Source organism: Leuciscus leuciscus (genome assembly GCF_965113295.1).
Source record: "Leuciscus leuciscus genome assembly, chromosome: 4".
Taxonomy (NCBI): domain Eukaryota; kingdom Metazoa; phylum Chordata; class Actinopteri; order Cypriniformes; family Leuciscidae; genus Leuciscus; species Leuciscus leuciscus.
In genome coordinates this window covers 26,671,429-26,684,304 of record NC_138728.1, presented here as the reverse complement: position 1 = coordinate 26,684,304, position 12,876 = coordinate 26,671,429, and the positions used below count along the sequence as shown (strand labels likewise).

General features: G+C 36.4%; 1 protein-coding gene across 4 annotated transcripts in view; it reads left to right on the top strand.

Moving 5' to 3' along the window:
• ptprb (protein tyrosine phosphatase receptor type b) overlaps window positions 1-12,876 on the top strand; it is a 91,946-nt gene that overhangs the window by 19,407 nt on the left and 59,663 nt on the right. For all 4 annotated transcript variants that reach the window (XM_082166303.1, XM_082166302.1, XM_082166301.1 and 1 more), the window contains exons 6-12: window positions 1,402-1,674; window positions 2,043-2,309; window positions 4,656-4,916; window positions 7,980-8,243; window positions 11,153-11,416; window positions 12,174-12,437; window positions 12,589-12,858. In XM_082166303.1, coding sequence (XP_082022429.1) covers window positions 1,402-1,674; window positions 2,043-2,309; window positions 4,656-4,916; window positions 7,980-8,243; window positions 11,153-11,416; window positions 12,174-12,437; window positions 12,589-12,858 — 1,863 coding nt within the window. The remainder of the gene's footprint in view (window positions 1-1,401; window positions 1,675-2,042; window positions 2,310-4,655; window positions 4,917-7,979; window positions 8,244-11,152; window positions 11,417-12,173; window positions 12,438-12,588; window positions 12,859-12,876) is intronic.

Genomic DNA, 12,876 nt, shown 5'->3' with positions numbered 1-12,876 from the left:
CTTGACGAACACGAAAACGCATACGAAAATTTCGGACTCAGTGTGCAATGGCCTTTAGTCTTAAATCCTGTTCACACCAAGACGGTGCAATATTCACATATAATTTGTCTGTTCTGATCAATGCAAAAGAAATAGCTAATAAATGAAAATGCTAATTTAACAAACGTACTCTTATTAATTGCGCAAAGCGTCATGGGGTGTAGGAAAAAGGTGGATAGATTGGCTTTGCCATTAAAAAAAAACAGAATCAGTGTCACACTGAAATTTTATGATGGGGAAAATTATTATCACACTGAAAAATATGATGAATTTTATTTATGTCTTGGTTGAACAGGCTTTTAGGCTGTGTTTGAAACAGTACACTAGCATACTGTATACTGCGCAGACTTATTTTTTGAAAAAGGTTTATTATTTCAAAACAACAATAAATATGTATGTTATGCTTTTGTTCTGTCACGTGAACTCATCACATAAAATCTTTTTTTTGTGCATTTTTAGTCAAGTTTTGGGTAAAAATGTATAAACCTTTGGCAGTCTGAAAAGTTTTTTAAAGAGATGTTAAAAGAATATTCTGGGTTCAGTAGTTAAGTGCAGTCAACAGAATTTGTGGCATTATAAAAAAATCAAAAAAAGGAAATCTGGGTTACTGCAAAGTACTCAAAAAAAAAAAAAGAAGAAAAAAGTACAATTTAATGGGGGCCAAGTGTAAACAAGTATGATTTTTGTGTGAAAACATCACTCACTAACCTTTTCTGGGTAAATCGATATCCTAAATTGTATAGTGGTGAACTATAGCAAATATAATTTCCCATTTGCTCCAATGGCAAAAGAAAAAATCCATGATGTTTCCACGACTTTCCAAAAGAGGGAAAAAATATAGAGAGATTGATTGCAGCAGTCAGAAGACAGAGGGATGTCAAGTTTTCCATCACTCCCTCAGCCGTTGTATTAGAAACACCCTTGCAGCAGCTTTAGTTTGTAATTTACTGCCAAGGTAATATAACACAAAGTATAGCATTATAAATCTTTTTTATTATTATTATTATTAAAATATGAAAAACGTAACTATATTTCCGATGTTGATTACTGTGGAAACGCATCATCACAGTCCTTGAAAAAGGTCCATGATAACGTGACAAGGTAAACCCTAAAACAACTGGAATCGATTTAATGGAAGAATACATTTAAGTGGTTATAACATTATAATCTTAACCGCTTTATTGTAAATTCTTAAAAACTGCCCCATACACCTCCTGCAACCTACATTTTTTTTATTTTGAAAATAATACTGCCTGAAAGAAATTTAGTGTGTTTGTGTGCTATTCCTAACATAACTTTATTTCCAATTGAATGTTGGGTTATGTAACATCTTTCTTTTGTTGTTGGTCTTTTTCTTTTCAGGTCTTCCACCAGTATCTGAACTGCACATCCGTCACTCAGATGAGACCTCCCTAAGCGCTCTGTGGACTCATGCCTCTGGCTCATCATCCCGTAATGGCTACGTCATTCAGCTTTTCCAAAGCAACACGTCTACAGTTATTCAGACACGCACCTTGAGCCGTGACATGAGAGAGTGCACCTTTAATATCCTCACGCCTGGTCGCCTGTACGACATTACTGTAACCACCATCGCACAGAACATTAATAGTTCTGCTACACTAAAGGGAAGAACATGTAAGGTTCTCTTGCCATTTTCGAAGAAAGATTACTCGTTTAATACTAGAAGTGATAACCGTGTTTACTTTCTGAAGGTCTAGGTTATGTCTGATGAAACTGACGATTTTACATTTTTTCTTCTTTGGACAAATTGTGACAAATGTTAAGACATTTTCCAGGTTTTCTTGCCTGTACAAAAAAAAAATATATATCTAAAAAGCTAGTTCATTATGAACAAACATCAATTGAAAAACTTGAAAATTGAAAACAAAAATATTCAATTTCAACGCATTAACAAATGTTAACAAACAGAACAGTGTTTTTATATTATTAAAGGATATGTTATATTTACAGAATCTAATTGTAATCAAATTGTGTGTTCTCAGTGCCTTTAAAGGTGAATCACCTGAACCTAAGTAACAAGGGAAATACAGACAGTCTGAATGCAAACTGGGAGAAACCACTTGGGGATCTGGATTTCTACCACTTGCTGCTGTTACGGGTCGAACAGACGGTGCACAACGTTTCTGTTTCAGCAAACACAACCTCCACCCTGCTCCCATTCCTCAGACCCGGTGCTTTACACAAGTTAATGGTTACCACTGTCAGCGGATCACAGACCTCCAAACTAGCCGAGGCTGAATGCCGTACAGGTACAATTCCGTGTGAAAGTATGTAAAAACCCGTTAAAAACCTGGTTGAAATAAACATTACTCAAAATAATGCAAGTGTTTAAAAGTGTACAAAAACAAGGTTCACACTTTCCATTGTTAAAATGCACTCCATAAGTTATAATGCATTCTCTTGTTGAGCTGGACTGTTGATGCGTTTTTTAATGCCTATTCTACATTATATTGAGATTCAAATGCATTCATAACATTTTTTTCATTAGTTGTTTATTTATTTATTTTTTAATATTACTATTATATATTGTAATCCTTTTTTTTTTTTATGTATTAACCCATATAACAAAAACATATATTTTCATATATTTGTTTATATGAGTTATTTCAGAATATGCAAAATATGTATTATGTAAAATAAATTGCTAATGTAGATTTTAAAATGGATTTATGTATACATATATTTTTGATACATTTTATTTACTTAAATTTCCTCATTTATTTTTTGACCATCTTTTTTCCACTAACTATTTTCCCACATTGTAATCACAACACCATCTCCGCCAAAACTATTCACAGTTAAATACAAAGGAGATTTGTGGAATTTCAGGAAGCTCTGCATAAAAGCAGCAGGTCATTTTAAACACATCCTGCTGGGCTCAAATGCTCTTACTATTTTCAGCCAGTGTTTAATGAACTCTTGTGAAGTGACCCAAACAATGGAAGACAGTTGCACAATCTACTGCAGCTAGACACAATACATATCACATAAAAAAAAATCTGTAAAAACATTTCAGTTTATTCAGCATGTAATTGTCACATGCACACTCGGAATGTTCTGAGTTGGAATGTTCTGGGTTGGATTTTGAAAGTTTCCTGTGCATATGGATTTTGAGTTTACCTGGAGATACCTACCTGCATTTCTGTTTATGGAAGTTTCAAGTTTGAAATATGGACTGAAGTTCATGTTGACTGTTTATTGAAAAGATTGTTCTGAGAAACCTATCACTGGCTTTGATTAGATCGATCCAAGCCTATGTTATTTACGTTTGCTAAAGACTGTTTTAATACTTACCTGTTTACTCACCTCTAACTACTTGGGCCCTATCATACACCCGGCGCAATGTAGCGCCAGGTGTGACGCAAGTTTTTTTTGCTAGTTTCATTCTGACACTGTTATCCTTTTCATGTCCTGCACCACGTTGTAATAGCAAATGCTTTGTGCGCCCTTTGTGCGCCCATGGGCGTGATGGTCTGAAAACCAGGTGTGTTCAGGCGCATTGTTGGCGCGTTGCTAATTTGAGGCAACTGAAATAGACTGCGCAATTGACCAAGTGAAACCTGGTCTAAAGTCAATGGTGCAGTATATATTTTTTTTGTTATTTAAAGGGCACATTAGTAATGTACAGTATTTGGCGGGTGCACTACGCGCTTACACTCTTATTACACACACAGGGGCCAAATATTAAAAATAAAAGGATTACAATGTAAAATATTATTATTGTGTACATAAAGATATGGTGGAATCCGGCTTGTCCCGTAGATGGTCTAACTCGCACGCAAGCAGATTAGTTTCCTCTCTGGAGAAGTGTTCAGTCTTTCCCCTTGCAAATTCCGCCACGTAAAAAGCGAATCTGCCATGGCCCGAACACAACTGGCTTTTACAGGGAATGGGAGATGAGACTCTGATTGGTTTATTGCACGTTACGCCCAAAAGACACCCATTACTCATTAAGAGAATAGGGAAACCCTGCCGGGCGCGCCAAACATTTTTCCTGTCATGAAACTTGCAAAAGTGGATTCGGACACTTGCGCCGTGCGCTTAGATTGTTAAAATAGGGCCCCTTGCCTGTTTCTTCAGTTTTTTGTTAAATGAACTCACGCAGCTTTGGTCATCGCATTTCCCGTGTGTTATGTTATTATATACGGCATATACAGACGAGGCGATACAAGCTGTGCTCCGTTTCTGTTCTTTTTATTAAGAATTGCACAACAGCTAACACAACATGGATACACTCTGTGTATCGACTCACTCTGTTTACATTATTTACCTTACTAGCTATACATGTCACAAAGGTATAAGTCGTTTTATATATAGTACTATAAATATCCGAAGCTTTCATTACCCCATGTTTGTGTGTCGTAATGTGTCATTTCCAAGTTTGATCAACAATGCCAGCTATTAGTAAGCTGACTATAAGTTTATTTCTCTAAAAGTGTAACACTCTGACTATAGGATGCACAAACAAAACATTGATTTGCTTGTTTGAAAAATAAATAAAATAAGTTATGAGAAGCATTTCAAAACTACAGTGAACACCATTATTCGGCTAACCTATTGATCCTGTATATTTATTATCTCTCTGTGGTTTTCAGTGCCTGCTGCGGTTTCTGACATCACCGTCACTAACAGTGGTCCAGACTTTCTGAATGTGTCGTGGAAGGCAGCAGAAGGAGATGTGGACAATTACATGGTGGTGTTGAAGGACCAGGAGAAGACCGTACACACACACACTGCATCTAAAGCAACCACAGAGTGTGTATTCAGAAGCCTGGTTTCCGGCCGACTGTACACCATCTCCATCACCACACACAGCGGCAGTTACAGCAACCAAACGTTTATACAGGAGAGAACACGTAAGATATAATTTTAGCTCTGTTTTATCATATCATAGTTATCAGTTCTTAAATCATTTGCATTTCACTGCAAAATGAAATAAATCTAAAGAAATTATATGTGAATTTTGATTTATTTTATTTTTTTATCACAATCAATTATGTTTCCCCTAAATCTGCATGACAGTAAATCATCAATCATAAATCAATAATCATAAAAAGTTGAAAATATATCATTATTTTCCCCACGTTGCAATATTAACTTTACGCTAATGAGAACTAAAAGGACATTAATTGTCTTTCCAAGTAGTTTATTTGATAAGTTTAGGCCCGGTTTCACAGACAGGGCTTAGATTAAGCCTTAATTCAATTAGGACATTTAATTTTTTTTTACATTTTTTTTTTTATAAATCTGCCTTAGAAAAAAAAAAATCACTGGTGTGCATCTTGAGACAAAACAATGACACTGACACATTTTAAGATGTGTGACCCTGAACCACAAAGCCAATCATAAGGGTATTTTTTTATTTTTTTTTATTGAGATTTTATATGTCATATAAATCATATATGAATAAATAAGCTTTCCATTGATGTATGGTTTGTTATGATATAACAATATATTTGACCGAGATACAAACTATTTGAAAATCTGGAATCTGAGGGTGCAAATAAATCTAAATATTGAGAAAATCGCCATTAAATTTCTCTAAAGTCCTCGATGTTGCTGCATCCGCTCACAAAAAATAAATTCTATATATTTACATTAGGAAATTTACAAAATATCTTAATGGAACATGATCTTTACTTAATATCCTAATGATTTTTGGTATAAAATAAAAATAAAATTTATTTTTTGGCTATTGCCACACATATACCTGTGCGACTTATGACTGGTTATGTCAGTGGAAGTTGCTGGAAACATGCTTTAGTCTGGGACTAGCTTAAGCCTTGTCTGTGAAATCAGGGATCAATATTAAACTTTATTAAGAACACACACGGTCCAAAAACACAAACAATAAAACAGATGAATACCAAAAAAAACTAAATCAAACAGTGTCCACAATATCACATATTTACATAGGCTAAAACACCAATGGTTCCACATACTGGAGAAGAACCTGACTGAACAGTGCCGGATTCATCAGTGTTTAAATTATTTTGCAGAGTCTGATAATCTACACATACATCTGTACAAGATATATCGCAGCACAGCAGAACTGATGAGCACGCCAACACTTACAAACATTTGGCTTGCACTGCTCCATCGTGGCACCTTCAGCAACAGCCTCATTCCAGCATTATGCTACACTGAGTTTCCGCATGCTGCTCTTTCTGTAATGCGGCCACAAATGGGCAGATTACATGGGGGAACAATATGAGTGTAGTGTAGAAGTGTAGTCTTCACAGATCCTGAGCACATACTAAATTTTCGGATCAGCATATTAGCTTGTGCATACATCATACGACACAGTCTGTAAATGTCCCTATCATCACACAGGTCATCAGTTGTTGTCACGCGTAGCTGCAGTTAATTAGCTCATGAAGACAAATGGCTCAAAAGGAAAAAATCATTAATATAATCCACAGATGAACACAAGAGAAGCTCAGGGGGAACCACAACCACGTTACATAGACGACACGGAACACAGAACTGAGAAAACTCAGGGATTAATAACACACAACACCTGAGTAACTAAATCAACAACTATGGCAACTGATAAGGCAAGGAAAGACTGTCACACAGAAAACAATGAGGACTGAACCAAAACTCAAAAGTAAACAAAACAGTTATATAATGTCCTAAGTATTTGGCCTCATCACATACTTTGAGAACAATACCAGACAGAGAGAAGTCAGGAAATGATGGTTCCTGCCTTCCCTACTCCTAACAATCATAATATTACTCTTCTTTGCATTGTATTTACGTTTTACTTCTTTTTTATTTTATTTTTTTACTGTTTTAATGAACAACTTTAATGTTAATCAGAGAATGCTGTTGCAGATTTATCCACAAAATGAGCGTACTCAAATAAGAAGTGAGGGTAACACTTTATTTTACAGTGTCCTTTTTACATGTACTTACCATAGTAGTAACAGTAAATTATGCATAATTACATGCAACTAACCCTCAACCAAATCCTAATCCTACACTAACCCTATAGTAAGTACATGTAGTTAATATTACTCAGTACTTAAATATATAATTACACTGTAACAATGACACCTTAAAATAAAGTGTAACCGAACTGAGTAATATTAATTAACTACATGTACTTGCTATATAGTTACGGTCAGGGTTTCGTTTAGGGTTACTTACTAGTAATTATGCATAATTTACTGTTATTACTATTGTGTAACTACGTCCCCTTAAAATAAAGTGTTGCCCATTTAATTACCAGAAATGAACATTAAACATTAAAGCTGCCGTCGGCAAGTCTGGCAGATTGGGTCGATTAGCCAAAATTTTGAATGTTTACAACTCTCATGCCCCTCCCCACTACCAGCGAGCACCCTCCCATCGAGGTCGTGCTCGTCAGTGCGTCACTGTGCGTGTGTACCTGATTTTCTGTGAACGCGTCCGTCTCTTCAGCATCTATCAACACCATGGACTCGGAGGTAGGCTGACCTGGCTAATCTATCCATAGATAGCAATAACCGATGAATTGGAAGCTTGTTAGTAGATTTTCTCTCCGCCATCACGCTTCATGCAATCTCCAGGCGAACTTCAGGCGTGGCGTGTGCATGTGATATTAACGTGCGCGAGTGAGGGGGGATCTGTGGCGTGTGCACGACCTGTGATTGACAGTCAGATCTCACACCCCCTGCGCTGATTGGACCTGATGAAGCGGGAGCGCTGGATTTTTGCAAAACAAATAACACGCTCCAGGTGGAGTTAGAAGCTCGGGTTTTTTTCTAAAACCACCTTATTTATGCTGTTCTGTCGGATTATAGTGTCGATTACACTGAATATGATCAAAAAAATGTTGCCGACGGCAGCTTTAAAGATGTCATGTGTAGTTTTTTTTATGGTATTAATATTTTTGAAAATATGAAAATAATGAAATTGCATTATTCCTCTTTCAGAGCCATCAACGGTCCAGAACCCCACTGCCATCCACTCAGCCAGAGATGACTTTCTGAAGGTTTACTGGAATCATGCCTCTGGGGATTATGACTATTATGAAGTGGCGATCGACTATAACAGCATACGTCTTCAAAATCAGAAGCTCAATAAGACACAAAGTGAGTGTCTGTTCAGTGATTTGGTTCCAGGACGTCTCTACACCGTGACCATCAGCACTTGGAGTGGGCAGTACAACTCAACAATCTCTATACATGGCCGAACATGTGAGTGACTGTTTGTTTTAGAATCTCTTTTCCCTATTATAAGGGAACAAGCATTGATGTTTTTGCAAACTCTCATTAAAAATCAATTATATCACTGATCACAAATCAGTCATGTCAACACCACTTAACTTTTGAATCAGTATAAAATTAAAGTTTTTTGATATACCAAAAAACATATTTGCATGTATCACATCAATAAATTTGACCTCTAATGTACCACATCTTCACAATGCTTTTATATATTGATGGGTCTAAGCGTTAATGTTTCTACTGGTGAATGATACAAAAAAAAAAAAAAATATATATATATATATATATATATATATAGCCTATATAAAAAAAAAAAACTAAATAAGTATGATTTTTTTGTGTGTGCAAAATACCAAATAGCAATGATTCAACAATGAGTCAAGGTCATCATATGCAATGCTACAACAAATCAACATATCTGTTCAGTTTACGAACTGAACATTGGTGGTTTTTCCTATAATTGTTACTTGAATATTTTATTTAGTCTAATTCTTGATTTTTTGGATCTTAACTTTGTATTGTATGTCTCATCAAGTATTTTATTTTAGGGCACTTAATAAATGTAGGTGGTTTCCATAAATCTTGTTTATCAAGCTTTATTTTGATTATACATCATTTAATTAACAACCAGGGTATGCTTTTGCAGAATTATCTGTGAGAAGCACATGTACAAAGCGCTGCCAACCTGTTTAAAATGACTTATAACGACAGAGTTACAAAATGTAATTATTGGAAATTAATTATACAAATAGGAAATCATTTTTGGCTATTTTAACTTAATGGACAAAATAATGTTTATGAAAATGAAACATTTAAAGGGGTCCTGCATTTTCAGATCTTTATATTATGTTTCTGAAGATTAGCTTATGAAGTTAGCCAAGTTTTTGCATCAAAAAGTTGAAATATTTTTTTCTTTTCCATTCTTATTTTCATTCTCACAAACACTTCAATTCAATGTGTCACCTCTTTCTAAAATGCAAGTAAATGGCCATTGTTTGGCTATGTGATTGAAAAACTTCATTGCACCCTTATCCACACCCCTCCCCTCATCAAGTGTCATGTGTGATTTGATTCAACCAATACAGTGATTGCCTCTGTGGATAAAATACTTGGCAGTGCCATAGCTTTCAGTACAAGATATTTAGAAAAACTGGCAGTGTGTTGAGAATTAAAGGAGTATTTCACTTTAAAATGAAAATTACCCCTTGATTTACTCACCCTAAAGCCATCCTAGGTGTATATGACTTTCTTCTTTCAGACGAATACAATCAGAGTTATTTTAATAAACACCCTGATGCTTCTGAGCTTTATAATGGCAGTAGATTGCAACCATCAGTTTGAAGCTCAAAAAAGTGCATTCATCCATCATAAACGAACTCCACATGGCTCCGGGGGGTTAATAAAGGCCTTCTAAAGCAAAGCCATGAGTTCTAGCTTCCGGCCAAACGAACATAGCTACGCAGTCTACTTGCGCCTAAATCGCAACTTACGCAACTTATGACGTCAGAAGTAGCGTAGTGCATCATCATGGCATAGCGTAAATTACAGCTGTACGTCGCATTACTCACATAAGTTGCTCTTTAGACTTAAGTTGTATCCGAATGTTTGTTTGGCTGGAAGCTAGTAATTTTACTTTACCCGAGAACTAATGGTTCCCTTAGGAACATTTTCCTGGTTGCATTCGCACCGCCGGTAGGAACTCTGAAGTGACGTACTGTAAGCCGCGTTTGTTGTTGTGACTTTTATTTTGAAGGCGCTGAGAACACCAGAGCACACAGTGCTCACTTTCTCTGTGTTCATTAGTTTACGATCTGTCTAACAGTCCTGTCTAATATGTTATTAGATAGAACTGTTAAACATAATTACACAGTATATGACAAGTTATAAGCGTATGCTGTGCGGTTGATGTCCAGTGTTGCTAGCTGTGCAGAAATACATAATCATGTTTCTCTTGGTTCCCTCAAAGTTGTGTTGGATTTTCTCTTTAGCGTAAAGGTTAAGAGGCCAATCTGTCACTGTTTTCCAGGTTCATAGAGTTAGTTTCTGGAGTAAATATGTAGACTATAATGGTTGTGTTTACATAGGCTTTTTTTTTAAAAAGGCGGGTGCTGGTGTTTCGCGTGCGTTCGGCCAATCAGCGTTCACTAACGTCACGGATAGTTCCTATAGTACTAGTTTAGACCCTACTCTGAAGTAGGAGCTAAATTAGTTCCTCCAAAAGGAGTTCCTAGAACTAAAATCGTTCCTAGTTCCTGCGGTGGGAACACGCAAAAATCCGGGTACTTCTACCAAAAGTTTTAGGAACTATGAAAAGGTTCCTCTGGTGCGAAAGCCCATAAAGAGTCAATGTGAAATTTGAAAGGCGAGCTAAAAAAAACTACATTCTTATTACATCGTTCAGGCATGTTGTTAAAAATAAACTTCAGTCATGCATTTCTAATAGTTTTGGAAGGATATGCACAGTTTTCAGAAGTGCAGTTTGTCTACATCGAGGGACAGGATAACGTTAGATGTTCTTACTCAACAACAGTTCTCAACAATCACTCTTGTGATTGATTGGACAGACATGAGTTAAGAAGAACACACCTCCTGAATTAACATACACATGTCAGGGGTGTGTAGAGCAAAATCGTTACATCACGAATGGGGTGATTTAAAATCCTTGCATTTCAGAAGGGTGGAAAACAAAAACTCCTATTTTAAACTGGGGAGTTACCTTTGAAGTTGAGAAAATCAAACTTGCAGTATGATTTTATCGTGACACAATTTGATTTGCCATTTTATGACCCTTTGTTTTTCACTTTCTAATAGGCTATGACAAAAGATGTAATCAGTGGACCACAATAAAATTAATCTTATTTCACTCTTGTGTTCTTCAGTCCCGGGTGCTGTGGGTAATTTGTCCCTGACGGAGTGTGGTAGCAGTTTTTTGAGGGTGAAATGGACGCCTGCTCCAGGAGATGTTGATAATTATGAGGTTCAGATTCTCTTCAATGACACGCAGGTGTCACCAGCTGTGAATCTAAACAGCACAGTTAGGGAACACTTGTTCTCTACGCTCACACCAGGCCGGCTGTACAAGATGGTGCTGTCTACTCACAGCGGGTCATACCAGCGTCCCGAGATCCTTGAGGGCCGCACAGGTACTGCAAGATTTTTATTGATCATGTACAACTGCTTGAACGTAATCTCAAAATGTAAAAAATGTTTTGCTCCAAAATCAAAAGAATAAAGAAAATGAAGAATATTTGTTTTGAATTTGCATTGTGATATAATTGTCATGGATTCAAGTATACTCATGGTAGTATTTGTTGCACTGCCTTAAATATATGCTTATTTAAATCATTGTAATACAGTATTTTGTTTCTATAATACAGTAATAATGTGGGTGTAACAGTGAAGGCACATGTTTTCGTTGTTGTTGTTTTTTTTGAATAAGAATAAGAATTGTCCATTTTTATTTCATTGTAACTTTAAATGTCCTATTCCCTTTGAAGTGTGAAACAATACTTTTGATTCTTTTTTTAGTTAAACTTTCTTTATAAAAAATATTATTTTGATGAAATAATTTTGTTTGACTTAAAAGTGGAGCAAAAAAAGAATCTGGACATATTTTTGTGATATTTTATAATACGTTTTATTATGATGATAAATATTATAGCATTGCATTAAGCATTGGTTTAATATGTAATTTTTAACATAATTTGTGATCAATTTGACCAGAAGAATCACAGATTTTACACATTATATACTCTCAGCTAGGTGTTGAGCCTGATAGGATTTGAGGCAAGATGCATCATTATCATCATCACCACAGTTGTATATCCTTTGTGTAACAGCTGCATTGTTTTTTTTGTTTGTTTTTTTTGTTGTTGTTTTTTTTGCCATCGTACCACCCAGTGCCCAGTCAGGTTCAGAGTGTCCGTCTGAGCGCTGGCACCGTAGACAGCAGTCTCAGAGTCTCTTGGTCTTCTGGTGATGGAGACATGGACTTCTACTCAGTGTCTCTGTTTCAGGAGACACATGTCAAGGACACCAAACAAGTACCTAAACACATCACACAGACAGAATTTCACAACCTAGAACCTGGTCAACTTTATTCGGTTACTGTGCAGTCGGTCAGTGGAACTCAGACGAACAACAGCACAACTAGTGGCAGAACCGGTGAGAAACACACATATTAATGGTGGTTTACATGTCAGGACAAGAACTTCTAGTGGAAAGACAACACTTCATGAATTTGATTCATTAAATGATATTGTCAAGTGCTTGAAACCAGAAACTACAGTCTAATGTGTGTGTGCGTGTGTTTCAGACCCCTCCGCAGTCACCGGCCTGCGGGCAGATAATGAACTCAGCACACACAGTCTGTTGGTGAGCTGGATGGCAGCTGTGGGTATTTGTGATGGATACAGTCTCCAGTTACTAAATGACAGTGACAGAGTGATTGCCAATGCCTCTGTGCCCAACACTACCAAAAGCTACCTGTTTAAGAATTTAACGCCAGGAAGGTGGTACATTGCACACGTTCAGACAATCAGTGGCGCTGCCAAAAGCAAGGACGTCACCACTAAAGGACAAACACGTAAGGCACCTTTTGTGT